At 44.1% G+C, this 21,516-nt stretch overlaps 1 protein-coding gene across 1 annotated transcript in view; it reads right to left on the reverse strand.

The window, feature by feature from the left end:
- pex14 (peroxisomal biogenesis factor 14) overlaps positions 1–21,516 on the reverse strand; it is a 266,863-nt gene that overhangs the window by 49,636 nt on the left and 195,711 nt on the right. Inside the window, exon 6 of the mRNA XM_033048496.1 lies at positions 5,764–5,866. Within this exon, the coding sequence (XP_032904387.1) occupies positions 5,764–5,866 (103 nt within the window). The remainder of the gene's footprint in view (positions 1–5,763; positions 5,867–21,516) is intronic.

Genomic DNA, 21,516 nt, shown 5'->3' on the forward strand with positions numbered 1-21,516 from the left:
CTGACTGGTTACCATGCAACAAAAGCTTTTCACTGTGCCTCAGTACACGTGACAATAAACTAAACTAAATTAAGACTTACACTTAAATTAAGTCTGAAGGAGGATTTTGACGCGAAACGTTGCCTATTTCCTTCGCTCCATAGATGCTGCCTCACCTGCTGAGTTTCTCCAACATTTTTGTCTACCTAAGACTTACACCATCCTGATCGGGAAACAACACCGGTCATTCAAAGGTGCTGTGTCTAAATCCTGTACCTTCCTACCCCCCTCTGCCAGAAGGGCTGTAGCAGTTTAAGGTAAGTCAACACCACTCTCTGGGCTATCTGGTCTATCTGAGAAGTGATTTTATTCAGGAAAATTCAATTGGCGAATGCTAGAAAAGTTGACCACAAAATAATGACACAGAACATGTGGCTGTAATGCTCACAACCTATCATAGTTTTCTGTCAGTGCTCTGCAGACTGTGAGTTCTAGTGTCCAAGCATGTATACATTTGAACGAGGATGTGTAAAAAGGTTGTAACCAATACCCTGCTTCTTTAGCTTTAGTTTTGGTTTTTGAGACACAGTGTGGAGACAGGCGCTTTGTCCGCGCCGACCAACATTCACCTGTACATTTAATAATTATTATAATAATAATAATAATAATAATAATAATAATAAATACTTTATTGATCCCCTCAGGGAAATTCAGATGTCCAGAAGCCCCCAACCAACAAACCCACAGATTCAAAACGAACGCAGACAGAAAATACATAGAATACAATGTGGACACTACCTGAGAGCAATAAATACTTAAAAAGACCAATAATTAACAGTTAAAAATTAAAAATTTCAAAATGCATCCCCCTACAGCCGAATTATAAAATCTAATGGCTGCAGGGGTGAAGGATCTCCTGAACCGCTCCGTTCTACAGGGCAGGGAGAGGAGCCGGTTGTTGTTCCGAGTGCTCTTTTGACTCTCCAGAATTACATGGAGGGGATGCCTGGGGTTTTTCAGGATGACCTGCACCTTGTGCCTCATACGCCTCTCAAGCACATCCATCCCAGAGTCTACTCTCCCCTCCAGCACTGAGCTAGCTCGTTTAACCAGTTTGTCCAGCTTCCTGTTGTTTTTTGCACTAATGCTGTTGCCCCAGCAGACAACAGCGTAGAAAATAACACTTGCAACCACAGTGCTGTAAAACATGTGCAGCATAGCATTACACACATTGAAGGATTTGAGCCTTCTGAGGAAAAAGAGTCTGCTCTGGCCTTTTTTGTAGAGGGAGTCAGAGTTGACAGACCAGTCCAGTTTGTTATCAAGGTGCACTCCAAGGTATTTATATGTATGCACCACCTCAATGTCAGCCCCTGCAGCGTTGACCGGCTGAAGCGGGAGCTTGGACCTGCCAAATTTGTTCTATCCTATACACTAGGGACAATTTACAGAAGCTAATTAAACTACAAACCTGCACATCTTTGGAGTGTGGGAGAAAACCGGAGCATCTGAAGAAAACCCACGCAGTCACAGGGAGAAGGTACAAACTCCGTACAGACACCACCCATAGTCAGGATTCAACCCGGGTCTCTAGCGCTGTAAGCCAGCAACTCAAACGCTCTGTGCCACCCTGTCCTCTGCAGACTCAGTCTTGGCTTTCTTAACTTAAGCAAACAATAGAGAAATCACTGATAACGTGAACTTCAACACGTTAGACACCATTCCCCAATGTGAAAACAACTGAAAAATGTATCACAAGTGTAAATGAGTTTTTAAACAGTCTACCAATGCATAATAAATGCTGAACTGCCATGCAAGCACTCAATGGGCTGAAAGACCTTCTTCCACACTGTAAGGAAATAGATCAATAACCTCCCTGGGACAGAGAATCTCATGTTATGAGCAAGATCTATTATCTTCAAAACAATTGTTTTAAAATTCTGTTTTTTTTTTTAAAGAACATGGTATTCCAAATGAATCCACATTGTATAACCCATTCTTTATTTCACTTCCTGAAAGATTTTAAAAAGCTTTTAACATTCTTGATTTGCAATCTGTGTGATTACTCGGCCAGCTCTGAGCCATCAGTGTTGTTGTCGAAAGCTGGAAATGAAATGAAACATCCACACCAAGCTTTGTATTCTGGTATCTTTCAGGTCTTTGGCACCAAACGGGAAACCCAACCCATTAAACTACAGGAGTTGAAATGAGTCCTTTAAGACACACAGCTAGAAATTCTCAATTGGTCTACATGTAAAATAAAGATGTTGACAGAGTTGTAGGAATAAAGATACTGAAACTGTTTTTTAAAAACCCATAGAGAAAATAGTAATATTTCTGGCTGAATGGATCCAAATGGAATGAATGATCGTCATTCAGATTTTGGTAATCTTTCATTGATTTTCATTCCTCAATATTTGTCAATAACAGTCAGCAAGAGATGTTAGCACACACCCCATATTGCATGTATAGAATAATGTACCATCTCTGACCTTAGTCCACCCATCTGCCAACCCTTCCCCCTCCCTTCACCTGTATCCACCTATCACTTGCCAGACGTTGTCCCGCTCTCCCTTCTCTTCCAACTTTCTTCCTCCCACTGAAATCAGTCTGAAGAAGGGTCCCGACCTGAAATGTCACCTATCCACGCTCTACAGAGATGCTGCCTGACCGACTGAGTTACTCCAGCACTTTGTGGGTTATTTTTTGTAAACCAGCATCTGCCGTTCCTTATGTCTACAATGTACCATCTTCTGCAGGTGTACCATGAGAAACACCGCTTCTCATGAGATATGGCTAATTGAAAATCAAAAAAACTGTCAAAAGGACCATAAGAATTGAGCCAGCTTTCGAGTGAATTAAACCTATTCGCAGACAGAGCTCCAACAATGACCTCGTTTGCACCTTGCCCACAACTTACTGTGGCCTGTTTCCTTTATCATTGTAAAGGGCCTGTCCCACGAGCATGCGACTCCATGCGGCAAGCGCGACCTAACGTGGTCGCTTGAGCCGTACGGCCTCGCGGGGCCGGTCCCACTTCGATCGCCGGAGCCATATGGAGTTGTGCGGGGCTGGTCCCGACATCGCGCGGGGCTTCGAAAAACTGACCTTGTTCAAAAATTCCGCGCGGCAACGGCCTGCCGGCCCGCAGCCACCTCAACGCCGTACGCACTGCCTCGACGAGCATGCGCAGCGTCTTGACGCCGTACGCAGCATCTTGTCGCCGTACGTCACGCGCGAACTTCCCGCGGACTTCGCTCGAACTTCACGTCACTCACTCGACCTCCGCGCGGTCCCTGCTTCTGGTTTGGTCGCGCTCGCCGGATGCAGTCGCATGCTGGTGGGACCGGCCCTGTACGGGGATCACTCAACCTCCGCGCGGCCCCCGCTTCCGGTTTGGTCGCGCATGCCGCATGCAGGTCGCATGCTCGTGGGACAGGCCCTTTACTTTTTTTCCTTTCTCTCATTCATTTGTTTTATATATCTCCATATCACCATCTATATCTCTCGTTTCCCTTTCCCCTGACTCTCAGTCAGAAGAAGAGTCTCGACCTAAAACGTCACCTATTCCTTTTCTCCAGAGATGTTGTCTGACTCGCTGAGTTACTCCGGCTTTTTATGTCTATCTTCACCGACAAGCTTTCCGTGTCTGATTCAAATAACAAATGAACAAGGTTCAAATAACATTGTCTCTGTATGCTGGCTCTTCCACTATAGAGACCAGCAATCAATCTTTGGTTTATATGAGCTCCAGAACGTCCCTATGTGCCAATCCAATTCCAAAGATAAACCACATCTTAACTGATTGTTTTTCTTTTTGGAGTGAACCAAGATGATATTTTGATTCAACACCTTGTTAGCATTCTCATACATTTGATACCTGGCGATTCTTTCCACCTGTTTCCAACATTTCCCCAAAATAACCTTTGGGCTCTTGATATCGGAAAGAATGCAGGAAAGATGACTGGACACATATTGTGCTTTTGATCAAGTCCATTTGATCACCTCAAAAAAAATAGAAACCACAAAGGTAAAACCCCCTGGAGGGGCGAGGCATAATCTTGCATTACACGCATCATTATACATCCAGGTTTATCTTTGAGTGTATAAATGGTACCCAGATGGTGATATAGCTATAACTGCCCTCTACGATTTTTGAGGTACAAGAGAAGTTAAAAGTTTCCCATGGTTCTTATTCCTGGTATTATTGCTTGCTAAACGGTTCCACGTTTGACAGTTAGATGAGAACTGCATGAGGTTTAGTCAGTATGTCTTCTGAGCTCAATTAGCCTGCTAACAATTATCGCTGAGGCCCTCAGGTAAAGAGTAGTCACTTGGGCAATGTGTTGTAGAACTGGAGGTGCCCGCGGTACTGCATTGTAACGAGAAAGATACTGAGGAAATACTGCATCTGTTCACGGGTTAAACCTCTCTAACTTCCATTGGATTTTTCTTCAATGGCTATTTCGCTGCAGAACCACAGAGATTGGCAATAACATGTCAGAAGCTAAGAGTTCAAAGACAATTCTCCTAGAACCAGGGAAGAAAATCTTGATTTCAGTTGCTGTTATGCTGCCTTGCTACATTCATTTTAGAACTGCCGTAAATTGATTGTTGGAAGCATAGATCTAATTTCATAAAATATCTACCCTCAAAGCAAAAACATCAATTTCTTAATATTTGCAGTAGTCTAAACAAAAAGAAAAAAATGGATGTAAAATCTTTAACAAGGCACATTCAAACTGCTCTGCCCAGAGAAGATCACTGGTTGCTTATACGAGACAATTACTTTAAAAAGTCCAAAATAAAAGAAACTCCATTACAGAAACTGTAAACTTTTCTGCAAAATAGAAAGACTTTAAACAGTCAAGTTACCTCTTAGCAAAATAAAGAGCTACATAGTTAAATACTGCTGGAAAATTGATGGAGTGTAACATGAAACCAAAACGGAAGGAGAAGCATAGTCATAGTCAAATCATAGTTATCGAGCACGGAAACAGGCCCTTCGGCCCAACTCGTCTATGCCAACCAAGATGCTCCCTCTAAGCTAGTCCCATTTGCCCACATTTGGCGCATATCCCTCTAAACCTTTATGATCCAATTTAACTTTTGATTTAACTCTGACTTCACCAAGCTTACCTGGCAATCATGCTGCTGATTGGCAATTTCCAGATCTGGAAACTCGTAGACACTAATCATATTCAAACTCAATAACCCAACACATCTGTTTTCCCACAAACATACTTTGATACCAAGAGCAATTCCACTTCCCGAGGACATGATCGTATCCAGCCCTCAAAACAGGTTTTGTGTGGAAAAAGTGCTGATTGGAAATAAAAGTTAAACATTAAACCATGAATGCAACACGATTTGGTTGAACCAGTAACAAAACTTGTCATCCCCCAAAAATTCCATGGGATTGTAGGTAGAATTTGAGGGAAATTCATGGCAATGAGGGGGGGGGGGGGGGGTGGATAACAAGTATAATTAGTGGGGGGTTGTGGTTGCTCTGAGAACTGGCATAGACTCGATGGGCCAAAACGTCTGGTTTCAATGTGGACAAATGAAAAGTCATGAACAAGTACATCAAATCAGGGAGATACTACACAATTTGTCGTATTTTACCAAGATAAGGCATCAGTAGCTTTTTGTTAGAAGATAGTTGAGGCCGTGCAGACAGACGTATAGACCATTTAATTTCACAACATTTGAGTACGAGATTATTAAACATCTTTGGCAGCTGAGGAAGTGTAAAGGTAAATTTATGATAGCATTAATCTTCACCTGTCTGTGATATGGTCCCACTTAGTTCGGTTATACCCGATTCAATCCTCTGCAGATGTTTCTTGTCTTCCTTGCTGGATGCTAGAAGAGGCAAAATATATCTCTGGAATGAAACAAAAACAGGTAAAAAGATTAGCATTGGAAATATTGCAAGTATAAAACAGGAATAGGACATGCTAGTTAAACAATTTAGTATATTGCATTTTCTTTTGTCTCACAAATTCAGGGGAAGACACAGTTGCACTGGAGAGTGTGCACAGTAGATTCACCAGGATTATGCCTTGGATGCAGTGTTTCATTTATGAGGAGAGAATCGATAGGCTGGGAAAAGAAGGAACTGCAGATGTTGGAATATTGAGTAAAACACACAGTGCTGGAATTACTAAGCGGGTCAGGCAGCATCTATGGAAGGAATGGATAGGTGACATTTCAGGTTGGCACCTTTCTTCACAGCGAAGAAGGTTCCCAATCTGAAAAGCTGCTATCCAACTGATTCCACAGATGCTGACTGACTCACCGAGTTGGACAGGTGGGGATTGTTTTCCTTGCAGTGGTGCAGGCTGATGGGGATCTTGACCAAGATGTACACAATTATAAGGGGCATAGACAGGGTAGTTAGCACGAAAGCTGATGTGTCTAAAAGCTGAAGACACAGGTACCTTTGAGGGATCTGAGGACGAGTTTCTTGTTTTTATCCAGAAGATGGCAAGAATCACGAGCACACTTCCTGAAAGGAACTCTCACAACATTTGAGTATGGAGACAAGCAGTTGAACCACAAAGGCATAGAAGGCAAAAGGCCTAGTCTTTGACAGTCAGCATCAGTGAAAGGGCCTGTATGATGTCTTCATTTCCATTATCATATCTCAATTAGGACATAACATGAGAGGGGGGAAATTGGGCACAAACTGTAAGGGCAAAATTCCAAAATTTAAACAGAAAGTGACAAACTTTCTCTCGAATCCACAATGAGTTGTCTCTCCATCTCAGTACAATTAATTTTATGCTTCCAATTTGACATTTCTACTAGAGCAGTGGCAGATACAAGCTATACAAGAGAGCAGGGAAGGGGGGGTCATTTGAACTGGTCCCGCAAGGAATTACAGGATCATTCCACACTGCACACCTCTACAGCATTAACCTACAACTTCAGTGTTAGAAATGAGTGTCTGTCACAATGAATTAGACATTCCATCTAACAGACTGGAACTAAATCCTTTAAACATTAAAATAAAATTACATATTTCACAAAATGCCTCACTTTTGATATCTTCATGCAAAAATTGTAAGATCAAGTAATGCAACAATGATGAATTTAAATTATTTGAAGCTACAGAGCCAATGCACAGATGCTATATTCAGATGGCTTTAACAGATCAGAGGGTTCAAGTTTAGGTTTGTTATTCGTACGTGCAGTGAAAAGCTTTGTTTTGCATGCTATCCAAGATGATCAGATAATACTATACATGCAAGTCAAACTAAGGTACAATAGATAGAGCAAAGTGCAAGGTACAACGTTCAGAATATATATAGTTCTATGCATTAATGTGCATCATTTTCATAGTCACAGACCAATGTCCACAATGGGTTTGAGATGAATCGGACATTACTCTTGCTTTTGGAAGGACCATTCAGAAGCCCGATAATAGAAGTTGATCCTGAATCTGGTGGGGCATGCTTTCAAGCTTCTGTACCTTCTGCCGGATGAGAGCAGGGAGAAGAAGGAATCAATGGGATGGGACAAGTCTTTGATCATGCTAGCTGCTTTTCGGAAGTCGAGCGAAGTGTAGATGGAGTCAATGGTGGGGAGTCGGGTCTGTGTGATGGACTGGGCTACATCTACAAATCCTCTGAAAATTCATGCAGTCTTGGGCAGTTGCTCCCAAACCATGAACAAGAACAAGAATGGGAGAAATTACCCAATACAGGTGTGCCAAGCTTGTAGCGTCATACCCAAGAAGACTTGAGGCTGTAATCGCTGCCAAAGGTGCCTCAACAAAGTGTTGAGTAAAGGGTCTGAATACTTATGTAAATGTGATATTTCAGTTATTTCTTTTTAATTACTTTACAAAAATTTCTAAACACCTGTTTTCGCTTTTTTTTATTATGGGGTAATGTGTGCAGATTGATGATAAAAAAATGAATTTAATCCATTTTAGAATAAGGCTGTAATGTAACAAAATGTGGAAAAAGTGAAGGGGTCTGAATACTTTCTGAATGCATTGTAAGCAGTGACCATTTGAAACATGAGAGAATGCTCATTACACATCTGCCATGAACAACATATATCCCTGCATCACCAACACAAATTACCTGGTCATTGCACACCGTAAATTATTTTGATCTTGGATTACAGAACAATCTATTACGCACTTTTCTCTGGGGAAAGTTGAATTGCTTCTTTGCCTATTTCTGTGAATGTGTTTCTGAAAGTGATTTCACTGGACAGCGTTACGATGCAGACCCCTGTTGACCCTGTGATGTTCTTGCCTTCACACTCCAATTCCACCCTGACCTCCCATCCTAACCTAAGCTCCGTGCTGACAAATTTCAAAGCAGTGTAACAATCCCTCCAAATTCAGGGACACTTTGTCTCAGGCAATGAAAGCAAAGGACACTTCCAACCCTTCTTCACGTTCACTGCTGCTAAGCACCCGTGTCTACTTCAAAGATGGTGCGCATTTTGCTGTAGCTTTTCAAAAATAAATAGACATTAAATGACATTGGTGTAGGAAGATGTAGCAAACATGACTACTAATTTATAGATTTAATGGAAGAATGACGGAGTTAGTGAGCTGGATCCCTAAAATGCCAGAACAAATTCCAGAAAACCATTCAGTAAAGATGGAATGTGACTACACGATCACTGTAAATCACTTGAGCTTGATAATAGATTTTCTTTGTATGCACTGAAGCTATTTTATTATCAAACAATGCATCCCCTATTCACCATGTATTACACCACAGGGACATCATATGGTCTGCATCTTATGTGTCACTGTTCATGCTTTGAACAGCCAGAATCAAGGAGTTACAAGCACATTACAGTTTACAGAATTTTCTGAACAATTAGAATTAGGGTAAACCTTTGGGGCCAGACAGGAACGGAGCTCAAAAACAGACAGGCCAAATCCAATACAACATCAACCCAATATTTATGCCGTGGGAAATGAGCTGGGCTTATTTTACAAATGCAAAGACTGCAACAACACCAAATTATTTTTGTGAGGTCTTTATCGTTCCGTGAAATGTTGAAAATTGCCACTCCATTCTGTAATAATTATAGTAGTCTTACAGTTTACCTATAATATTTTAAGGTGGCCATTCCCAATTTTATAGAGCACGTAAGCTCGCAAAATGTCCCAAAGCACTTTGTAGGAATCTCATCAAATTGATCTCGACATCAAACCACATAATGTCCACCTGTGAAGATGTAGGATCCAAGGCTATAGGAGGCAACCAAACATAGAGGTTTACGGAGAGAGTTCTTGGGCTTTAAGCCTCAGTAACTAAAGGCACAGCCAACAACGCTGGAGTGATGAAAACTGGGATTATAAGAATTACATTGCAGAGAACCTGGAAAGTTGCAAGATGTAATTCAGCTGAGAAGGAAAAGGGTCGTAAATACATTTGAAATCACGTAAGAAGATTTTAAAAACAGGATGTTGCTTAACTGGGGTCTAGCATAGATCAACAGGAGGATGAAGCGGAACAGGACCTTCAGAGTTGGGTTCACGTGTACCTCCTCTAACCTCATCTACTGCATCCAGTGTTCCCAATGTGGGCTCCTGTACATCGGCAAGGCCAAACGTAGACTCGGTGACAGTTTCGCTGAACACTAGTGCTCAACCCCCCCCCCCCCCCCCATGGCCTACAGGATCTGCCAGTTGCCAACCATTTCAACTCTCTTTCCCATTCCCACTGTCTTTTCTGTCCTGGGCATCTTCTATTTCCAGAGTGAGGCCAGTAGCAAATTGGAGGAACAGAACCTCATATTTTGCATGGGTAGCTTTCAACCTAGTTGTATGAACATCAAATGTTCTAATTTTAAGTAAGTTAATCTCATACTCCCCTCCTTTCCAAGCTCCCTCCTTGCTCCCTTTCTCCTCATGGGTTGTTTTACCACAGTTCTCCACATTGTTTCTCTTGAGATCACACTGTCCCTAGCCAACAATGGACCTACCAGGCTCCGCCCTGCCTGAGGTCATTTGTGGCCGGCCCTGATTGATCCTGGTCTTTCCTCACTTCCAGCTCTTCAGCCCCCCCCCCCCCCCCCCCCCCCCACCTTCAGTCTGAAGAGGGTCCCGACCTGAAACATCACTCATCCCTTTTCTCCAGGAATGTTGCCTGACCCGCTGAGTTACTCCAGCACTGTGTCTATCAGAGTTGGGACATGGGTAGCTGTATCTACAATAGCCTCAAGTTTATGGCGGTGTTGGATGGGAGACTGGACAGGAGTGGATTGTCCAGATACAACAGAAACTGCCAGAAGCAGTTGAGCAGAGTAAGAGACAAAATTGAGCAAGATTACAGAGGTGGAAATATGTAGTGTTACATAATTCATAAAGAAAACAGTTGTTTCATAATTTAGAGGATCAGATTCACACCATCATTGGTATTCTTCTCACATTTCTACTGCTACATCATTACAATACACTAAACATCACATCCTTTACAGGAAATAATACCCAGTTATTTTGCAGATGGTACTTCACATATTGCCTGTCCAGCAAGTGTAACCGCATCTTTGCCTGTGCCATCTTTATTACTCTTATTTCCAAAGACTCTTGACATGACTTGAGATGGTATCTTGAGACAGCGAATATGGTTATCAAAAATTACAGCAGGATCTTGATCAGAAGAGCTGAAGAATGGCTAATGGAGTTTAATCCAGATAAGTGAGAGGTGTTCCATTTTGGGAAGTCAAACCAGGGTATGGTAGAGCCCTTGGAGTGTGTTAAATCAGGGGGTTCTGGGTACAGATACATAGTTCCTCGAAAGTGATGTCACAGGCAGATAGGCTGGTAAAGAAGGCTTTTGGTACATTGACCTTCATCAGTCAGGGCGTTTGATCTGCCTAGGCCTGCTGGATCTCCAGGTTGCTAACCATTTTAACTCCCTTTCCCATGCCATTACTGACCTTTCTGTTCCGGGCCTTCTGCATTGCAAGAATGAGAACACATGGAAATTGGAAGAACAGCATCTCATATTCCTCTAGGGTAGCTTACAAGCTCACAGTATGAACGTTGAATTTTAGATAACTACTAACTTACAAACAAACCCTCCCCTTCTCCCCTCACCTTCCCCCAAGCATTTTCTATCCTTATCACACTTTATGTCGTTTAATGTCTGGCCTTTGTCCAAGCGTCGACCAATCACCCCCCATTTCACCTGTATCTGCCTGTCATTTGCCAGACTTAGTCCTGCCCCTATCCCTCTTCAAGCTTTCCATCTCACCCTCCAACCTCAATCGGTCTCAAGAAAGGTCCTGGCCTGAAACGTCGCCCATCCATGTTCTCCAGAGATGCTGACTAACCTGCTGAGTTACTCCAGCAGATTGCGCCTTTATTGAGCATAGAAGTTGTGACATTACAGTTGTATAGTATGTTGGTATGTAAGCATTTGGAAGACAGGATTCAGTTTTAGTCACCCGATATAGGAAAGATGCCATTTAGCTGGAAAGAGCGCAGATAACAATTACTAGGATGTTGCCATGGTTCGAGAGACTAAGCTATAGCGAAAGGATGTGCAGGCTAGGACTTTATTCCTTGGAATGCAAAATGCTGAAGGGTAATCTTGTAAAGGTCATGAGGGGAATAGATTAGGATGAAGGCACAGTCTTTTACCCAGGGTATGGCAATCAAGAACCAGAGGACATCGGTTTAAGATGAGAGGGGAAAGATTTAATAGGAACCTGAGGGCAACCTTTTCACTAAAGGGTGGTGGGTACATGGAACAAGCTGCCAAAGTAGGTAGTTGAGGCAGGTACAGTAACAGCATTTTAAAGACACTTGAACAGAACATGGATAGGAAAGATTTAGAGGTACATGGGCCAAATGTGGGCAAATGGGACTAGTTTAAAAGGGACAACTTGGTTGGCGTGGACTAGTTGAGCCGAATGGCCTGTTTCCTGTTTTCTTGCTGGAGCTCCCCTTTCCTTCCATATTAGAAATTTATACCACCATTTAACCAGAACGATGACACGCCCCGGTAGGCCCAACTCGCCCCACAGCCCTCCCAGGGCACTGTGGTGAGGCCGGGTGGCAAGGCCCGTCTGGGCCGAAGGAGCCTCAGTGGTGGCGGCGATGGGAGACTCGGCAGCGGGAGCTTTAGTGGCAGTGGGGCCTCGGTGGGAATAGACAATAGGTGCAGGAGTAGGCCATTCGGCCCTTCGATGGGATCATGGCTGATCACCCCGAATCAGTACCCCGTTCCTATCTTCTCCCCATATCCCCTGACTCCGCTATCTTTTAGAGCCCTATCAAGCTCTCTCTTGAAAGTATCCAGAGAACCGGCCTCCACCGCCCTCTGAGGCAGAGAATTCCACAGACTCACAACTCTCTGTGTGAAGAAGTGTTTCCTCGTCTCCGTTCTAAATGGCTTACTCCTTATTCTGAAACTATGGCTCCTGGTTCTGGACTCTCCCAACATCGGGAACATGTTTCCTGCCTCCAGTGTGTCCAAACCTTTAATAATCTTAAATGTTTCAATAAGATTCCCTCTCATCCTTCCAAACTCCAGAGTATACAAGTCCAGCTGCTCCATTCTCTCAGCATATGACAGTCCCGCCATCCCGGGAACTAACCTTGTAAACCTACGCTGCACTCCCTCAATAGCAAGAATGTCCTTCCTCAAATTAGGGGACCAAAACTGCACACAATACTCCAGGTGTGGTCTCACTAGGGCCCTATACAACTGCAGAAGGACCTCTTTGCTCCTACACTCAACTCCTCTTGTTATGAAGGCCAACATGTCATTCGCTTTCTTCACTGCCTGCTGCACCTGCATGCATGCACCTTTCATTGACTGATGAACAAGGACCCCCAGATCCCGTTGTACTTCCTCTTTTCCCAACCTGACACCATTTAGATAATAATCTGCCTTCCTGTTTTTGCTACCAAAGTGGATAACTTCACACTTATCCACTTCCGGAAGTGGCGGCGCCAGGAACGGCTGCGGCTCGCCTGCAGTCCGTTTGTCTTTTACTTTTTTGTGTTGTATTTTTTTCGTTTTGTCTAGTTACGTTTTTGGTTTTTAGGTTGTGTTTATGTGTGGTGGGGGGTGGGGGGTGAAACGGGGTTTGCTGTCTCTCCCTTCGGGGGAATACGACCTTTTTGTCGTATCCCCCTTCTCTGCCTCCGTCTACACTGAGGCCTAATGGCGGAGCTGGCGACCTCGGGACTCTGGAGGCAGCTGACAGGACTCGCCCTGAGCTCCCGTGAGGGCGGCCCAGCCCGGGGCTGGAACTGCGCTCTCGTGAGAGCGGCCTGGCGAGGGGCTGAGAGACTTTCCCGTGAGGGTCTGTGGCACTCCCGTCGGAGTGGCCCAGCCCGAGGGAGAACGGCACTCCCGTCGGAGTGGCCCAGCCCGAGGGAGGAACGGCACTCCCGTCGGAGTGGCCCAGCCCGAGGGAGGAGCGGCACTCCCGTCGGAGTGGCCCAGCCCGAGGGTGGAATGGCACTCCCGTCGGAGTGGCCCAGCCCGAGGGTGGAACGGCACTCCCGTCGGAGTGGCCCAGCCCGAGGGAGAACGGCACTCCCGTCGGAGTGGCCCAGCCCGAGGGTGGAACGGCACTCCCGTCGGAGTGGCCCAGCCCGAGGGAGAACGGCACTCCCGTCGGAGTGGCCCAGCCCGAGGGAGAACGGCACTCCCGTCGGAGTGGCCCAGCCCGAGGGAGAACGGTACTCACATGAGGGCGATCCGGCTCGGGCCTGGAACGGTGCTCCGGTGGCTGGGACGGCGTTCTGAGGCGGTGACCTGAGTCCTGGGTTGAGCCGCGGGCCAGCGGCTGCGTGTGCTGGACTGGAGGGCGGCAGCTTCGACCACCACCGGGCCGCGGTGTTTGAACCGGCCCGTTTGCGGGGTTCGGTGAGCCGCGGGACTGTTGTGCCATCGCCCGGTGGGGAATCGCCTCAGCGCAGAGGGAGAAGAGGAGGGAAGAGACAGTAACCCTAAGATTTTTGCCTCCACCACAGTGAGGAGGTGCTTGGAGGATACACTGTGGTGGTGTTAATTTGTGTTTATTGTTGTTTATTATTGTATGATTGTATGTATGACTGCAGGCACGAAATTTCGTTCAGACCGTAAGGTCTAAATGACAATAAAGGTATTCAATCAATCAATTCAATTAAACTGCATCTGCCATGCATCTGCCCACTCACCCAACCTGCCCAAGTCACCCTGCATTCTCACAGCATCCTCCTCACAGTTCACACTGCAACCCAGCTTTGTGTCATCTGCAGATTTGTTAATGTTACTTTGATCCCTTCATCTAAATCATTGATGTATGAACGGGAGCCTCGGTGGCGGTGGGGCCTCACGGTCGATGACCATGAGGGGGGAGGGGAAGACAATGGGGACCCAGTGTGGGGGAGGGAGGCACTCTAGTTCAGAATCATCTCCCCGGGGGATAAGTCTGTGTTTGTTTGTTTGTTCGTTCATTTGTTCCGGTGAAGGCGCTGTGCACACGGCAGCCGGCCAACAGTCGCTTGTCTTTTTCTTTTTGTTTTCACTTTGAATTTCAAGTTTTTGTGTACGTTGTGTGCTGTGACTGTCGGCAGACCAATTTCCCTCCGGAGATGAGTAAAGTTTTATCGTATTGTATCGTATCATAATCCCCGTTGATCCAGCCAACATCACTTAATTTATGCAGCTTTCTTCCCTGGAAAATTGGCTTTCACCCAACATTTGTAATTTGACCAAAGTGTTCATTAACCTTTGAGGTTGATCAATGCATGGTACACAACAACAAGCCGAAGGGCTATTTTTTCCACTTGCAGGTATTGCATTTGATGCCCACTCAAGTGGTGAAATGCTGCAATTTCCTTTGGTGAAGTGATTGTGCACAATATCACTAAGGGCCCTAAACAAGTCGTAAATTTGTAAACTGGTCAGCGATAAGGCATCACAAATTCCAAATGACTCAGCAAGGTGAGAAGAATTACAGGGCACATTGTTCTCTTTGTTTTTTTACAAACACTGAGAGCAGAGGCGAGGAAGGTGGATCAACCCGGGGCGGCGACTGCGGGTGCTAGGAAGGCCTCGACCACGAGTGAACAACTGGGAAGAACGGAGGGGAGGCTGGCTGGACTATGGTGCCTTCCTCACCTTGGTGCCACTGTGTTATGTTGTGTCGTGGACTTTCAGTGTTTGTGCTTTTTTTTAAATTCTATTTTATTTTTAATATGTTTTATTATTTATTTATTTTTATGATACTGCCTGTAAGGGAAATTCATTTTGTTGTCTCTAACTGAGACAATGACAATAAATTTGAATACAATACAATACAATACAACTCTTGCACATTCCTCATTCTGATCCACAAATGTTAAATAGAGACCTTAATTGCTTATATTGAAAAAATAATCTAAAAAGTGGAATAATCCCAACAACTGTTGATTTTGTCCTTTTGCTTTAAACATTGCATAACAATATAATCACAGCCAGAAACAAGCCATTTGACCCAACCAATCCATGTCGACCAGGTTTTATCGTTGAGATAGTCCCATCTTCCTGAATTTGGCCCGTGCCCTGTCAAACATTTCCTATCCAAGCAGCACAAAGTAGCTTGTAAATTATCTGATGGTACTGAACTATTTTCTCTCTTCCTTGGTGTTAGCTTTCTTTGCTTTTCTATGCAGAAAGGCATCAAATGCCTTCTTCAATTTCCTTCCCTTGTCTATATTTCTATTGTGAAGGAAAGGGCTGCTTCCCTTCTTGTTTATTTTGCTCCCAATTCAATTCACGAGAGGCAACAGGTTAATGTCATGTCATGTGGAAGGTTGCTCCAGGCAATATTTCCAAGCTCTTTGGTGAATGCAGGGGAGGCAAGAGCAATAGTTACCACAAAGGTACCTCGGTGGCCACGGTGACTTTGATTTCCACTGAATTAGTTGAAAGATCACGGGGCGAAGAAGAGCAGTATTCGTAGCTGGACAAATTAGGTTGCCAGGAGAGAATGTGGAACAAAAGAGCAACAGAGAAACACACTGAAGGGCACAGCTGAGGGGCAGGTGCTTCATATAATTAGAACTTGTTCAGTAAACCATTGCTGTTTTGCACCATGTACCCTAACCACTTAAGGGCATTAGTAATAGAAATCAAATACTTTACTTAATGTCTGCTAAATCTCCAACGTCATTTCTCTTGGGATTTTAAATCCATTTACACACTTTAAGTATTTTTACATGGCTGTTTATACAACGAGTGCCAACAGCGTGCATAACTCAAGCAGAGTAAAACACGATGCCCCCAAAGGTACCCATGTCAAGGCAATCTCATCTTTTTATGGACGTGAAGGTTGAACAAGATCAGTGCCGTGGGTTGTGCAAATAGTGACGTGAATCAGGCTCAAGGTGCTACCTGAAGCAACATGTTCAGGTACATGACCCTCCATCGTAGCCTGGAATGCTCCAAGATGGCATTTGATAGATGCATCAGAAACATAAGTCTGAATTCTTTCAAGTGCAACGCCAAACACTCGAAAGTGTAATATTGCAGCTCATATAGATTCTATTTTTACTCAGTTTGAAATCCAGTCTACCAGATCAAATGAAGCAGATCATCAAAGTAGAAGCATCTACCACAAACTATGAAGGGTAGAGTTTGCTTTCTGTATCTTGTTTCAGTGGAGAAATGTACAAAACAGAATTTATTTATTATGTAATATAAGGCTGATTACGACTTTAGTTGCAATAAAACATTTTGAACTCGGGTTAAATAACTGTTAACTGTTAGCCGACAACGGGGTTATAGTGAGCACAAAACTGAGATGATAAAGTATTAAAACATAGTTTTCGTTTAGATGTAATTAGACCCTCAGAACCATTCATTGTTATTTGTGGCAATAACCTTCATTGTTTTTCCTCTTGGGTTTAAAGTACACTGTGCTTAAAAAGGAATCAGGCAATTAAATGTTCCAGCCATGAAGAGAGAAGGCTGGAATTACAGGTTTCACTACCCCTGTGATCGCACAAAAGCTTGCCCCACAACAACTTCCATTTATAGAGTGCCTTCAGTGCAGCAAAATGTTCTTAGACGATTCGCAGAAGCATTTTTAAATAAGGGAGCAGGAATAGTCATTAGGCCTCTTGCGCTAATTGAGATCATAGTTGGTCGATGATCAAAATCCACACAACCCCATGTCCTTCAATATCTTTGGCTAACAAAAATCTGTCGGTCACAATTTTAGAATTACAATGGACTAGGCATGTTGCCATTTGCCGAAGTTTCCAAATTTCAACCACCTGATATGCATTTTCAACTTCACGCCCAAAAGGCTGAGCTCCAATTTAAGACAATGCTGACTAGCTCCACAAGAGTTGTCCATCTATCTACCTGACCCGTTAACCTTCATACCTTGAAACCTTCAATCAAATCAAAGTTCTTGGAAATTCGGCCCTTCGGTTATCTCTACATAATTTAACCCATGGTGGTCAACTATCATGCTGATAAATCCAAAATGAACTCCTTCCAAGAATAATGTGTATCCTTCTTGGGTGTGATATCATATCCCTCTAAAGCTTTCCTAGTCATGTACCTGTCCAAGTGTCTTTGAAATGCTGTTATAGTAACTGCTTCAACCACCTCCTCTGGCAGCATGAAAAATGCATAGAGAGGTTGGGGATGAGAATTGAGGGGGGTGAGATTGTGAGGGTAGGAAAGGCAGTCAGGGGCAGGTAAAGGCAGAGAGGATTGTCTATTAGAGAGCTAGGACTATAGGAAAGTGGTAGTCCTGGAGTTAAATTGCCTATGGGGGTTGACAATTGGATTGATATTTGAGATTGCCTGTCAAGGTTAGTATGAACTGTCAAAGGATTGATTGGGTGAGGTGCGGTGTATGTAAAAGATCTGGGCAAGTACAGACCATAAAGTGAATGGCCTTTAAGGCAGCTTCTCAGCATCTAACGCAGATCACTTTACTGTGTTAGAGAAAGCCTGCTCCTGCACGAGTGAGTGATCCACAAACAGCACAGGCCATGCACACACCATTAAACATGTATTACAATTGCAAGCCAATGGACACCAGTGTGCTGTCTGGGGCTCCTCAATGCATTAGTGCATTAGAAGCACATTTGCGGCACAATGGCGCAGTGGTAGATTTGCTGCCACTGCGCCAGAGACCCGGGATCGATCCTGACTATGGGCGCTGTCTGTACAGAATTTGTACGTTCTCCCTGTGACCGTGTGGGCTTGCTCCGTGTGCTCCGGTATCCTCACACACTCCAAAGACGTCCAGGTTTGTAGGTATTCAAGAAGGAACTGCAGATGCTGGAAAATCGAAGGTACACAAAACAGCTGGAGACACTCAGCGGGTGCAGCAGCATGCTGGAAAATCGAAGGTACACAAAACAGCTGGAGAAGGGTTTCGGCCCGAAACGTTGCCCATTTCCTTCGCTCCATAGATGCTGCTGCACCCGCTGAGTTTCTCCAGCTGTTTTGTGTCCTCAGGTTTGTAGGTAAATTGGGCTCTGTAAATTGTGAATTATCCCTAGTGTGTAGGTTAGTGTACGCGATGATCGCTGGTCAACATCGACTCGGTAAGCCAAAGGACCCGTTTCCATGCTCTATCTCTAAAGTCTAAAGAACCTGAACAAAAACAGTAGGTGTTGTACAACTTACATGCTTCTTGATTTTCAGTTTTTTTCTCCTTTTGTTGGGAGCCAGAGTGGATTATATAATGTTTAAGAAGGAACTGCAGATGCTGGAAAATATCTGCAGTTCTCGTAACCCTATTTTATAAGGGTTTCGGCCCGAAACGTTGCCTATTTCCTTTGGTTTTCGGCGCCAAATGTTGCCTATTTCCTTCACTCCATAGATGCTGCCTCACCCGCTGAGGTTCTCCAGCATTTTTGTCCACCGTGGATTATATAATCTCTGGAGAACAGGCTTGATCTCAAGAGATGCTGACTGACCGGTTGACTTACTCCAGCACTTTGCGTTTTTTTTTTTTGTAAATCAGAACTTGCAGTTCTTTGAATGTATATTATATAATGCTGGGGCTGGGAACAACTATTTTAGGGAAGGATTCCCAAAGGTGAGTGTAAATCTGGGCAGGGTTTTGGAAGCTTCTCAATTCTGATGTTCACTTACATTTGATTGATCACATTGTGTGCAGAAAGTATCCCAACTCTCCACATCTGCTCAATTCTCTTTATGTCCAAGCGGAGACCTCACATCTGTCCGTATTGAAATACAGTGGATGATGGTAGCCACATGATTTTTCAGTATTCATTTCTTCAGGGAAAAGCACCAATTTATTTGGTAGTGACAGGATGCCTTCACAACCCACGGGATTACTGAAAAGTGATATAGCAACATGCGCATGCTGTTTTGATGTTTATTTCTGTTTCACATTCAATTAGTTAAAAATAAATCTACACAGAATCGCATTGAGTGAGGGGAATACATACAAAGCCATACTGCCACGCAACAGGTGTATGGAATATAAAAGCAATAATTTACAGGGAGCCAAAGTTACAGGATTTTGTATCTCCTACTCCTCTAATACCAACAGGCAAACTATGCCGTCCATCTGTAACGATTTCCACAAATCTCTCTTAATTTCCCCCCGCAAAGTAGAGTTACGGAAGATTAAAATCAGACAAAAAGTAGACACAGAGATAGAATTGAAACTTATCAAAATGTGGAGTTAATATAAAATTCTGCAATCAGTGAATCACGGTAAAGCCATCGGGCTCAGACCCAGTTTCTTGTCTTTCTAAACGGCTCTGGTGACAAGCAAACAGCTTATTTTGGCATTCCAATTGCCTCATCTATGATGCCTTCAGCAAAATCTGAGCCAGGCATTCTTCAATATTTGCAAGGTCATTATAACTGATGAATTAGGAGCCTTTCAGGTCCTGACAATTTGCTATCATTTCTTACAAAGAACGCTGGCTATGTTTCTTGTCCCACAGATGCTGCCTGACCTGTTGAGTATTCCCAGCAGCCTCTATTTTTATTTTATGCTATTTTGACTCTGCAACAAACCCACTGCCATAAAGGTTTTGAGAAACTGGGCGGCATTCTTCCCTGCTGAGGAATCTGGGACTGGATGCAGAATTTCAAAATCAAGTGGAACAAAGAATCCACTGGAGGAACTCACATCCAATAACTTGTTGCTCCAGACTGCAGCCATTTGTCTCTTCAAAATAATATGTTGGGAATTTGGGACTGGAAGTGGGAGAAATGTCTTCACTCAACTTTTGATATTCTCTAACACAGAGAGCTGTGGGGTCTCCGTTAACGAGTTTATTTAAAACAAAGATCAGCGGATCTTTGAATGTTACAGAAACCAAAGTGGTTTGATCAATGGTGCTGAGGTAAAAGATCAAACATGATCTCAATGAACAGCAGTGCAGGTGTGATGACCTAGCTGGCCTACTTCTGGTCCTGTTTCTTGTGCTGTGTTGTGTGTAACTCCAAGCTATATGTGCAGCAATGCCTTTAATGCCCAGAACAAAGTGCAGGCAAGCAGCTTTGTAGCCAATAACATGGTTGTACACGCACATTATTTTGGATGCCCATTGACTAAGCAGCAGGATCTCATACATCAAAAGGAAAAATAATGCATATAAGTAGCGTTTTTCACCTCATTCAGAACACTCCAAAGCCGTGCGGCCAATCGAATTACGCAATTACTGTTTGCACTTTAAAAGGCCTGTCCCACTTTCACGACCTTTTTTACTCCTGGACATTTTTCATCACGCTAGAAAAACGGCCCGACCTACTTGATGCCACGAGTACCTACGACCAGCATCACAACCTCCTACGAACGTAGACAAAAGTGCTGGAGAAACTCAGCGGGTGCCGCAGCATCTATGGAGCGAAGGAAATAGGCAACGTTTCGGGCCGAGCCCGAAACGTTGCCTATTTCCTTCGCTCCATAGATGCTGCGGCACCCGCTGAGTTTCTCCAGCACTTTTGTCGACCTTTGATTTTCCAGCATCTGCAGTTCCTTCTTAAAAACCTCCTACGACCTACCTACGACCTCCTACGAGTACGAGTCAAGGGCAAACTCGGCAGAGGTCATGAATCAGGTCGTGAAAGTGGGACAGGCCCTTAAGGAAATACAAAGACAATTTCGGCGCAGCACACTAGCACAAACAGTAATTTGATAATGACATGGTATTGTTCTTTAGCAATGTTTGGTTAACAGATAAATATAGGCCAGCACATTCGCAATAGCAATTCAAGTAATTTGTCAGGCGGTGTTATTAGAGGGAGAAATGCAGGCCAGTTTATTGGGGGTCATCCAATTCCTCTTCAATGAATGCTATGGGACCCTCGTGTTTGCATGGAAGTCATTGGGCTGGACTTTGCCACCTTTTGCCAATAATAATGCTGGGATTTCTTCCTGTTTCTCCACAGAAATCCTGGTTCTCAATGCCGGTGAGGATCGAAACGGACAGTAGCATCGTCCACCTGTTGTCTAGGCTGCCAGTTGCCCCCTCATGGAGTTTGATGCAGCAGCGTTAACATCTGCAAGCTTCTTGGCTCTCAGACTGGGAAGCCAGCCAACTGAGAAGCACGC

This window comes from Amblyraja radiata, chromosome 31 (assembly GCF_010909765.2).
Source record: "Amblyraja radiata isolate CabotCenter1 chromosome 31, sAmbRad1.1.pri, whole genome shotgun sequence".
In the NCBI taxonomy this organism is placed as follows: Eukaryota; Metazoa; Chordata; class Chondrichthyes; order Rajiformes; family Rajidae; genus Amblyraja; species Amblyraja radiata.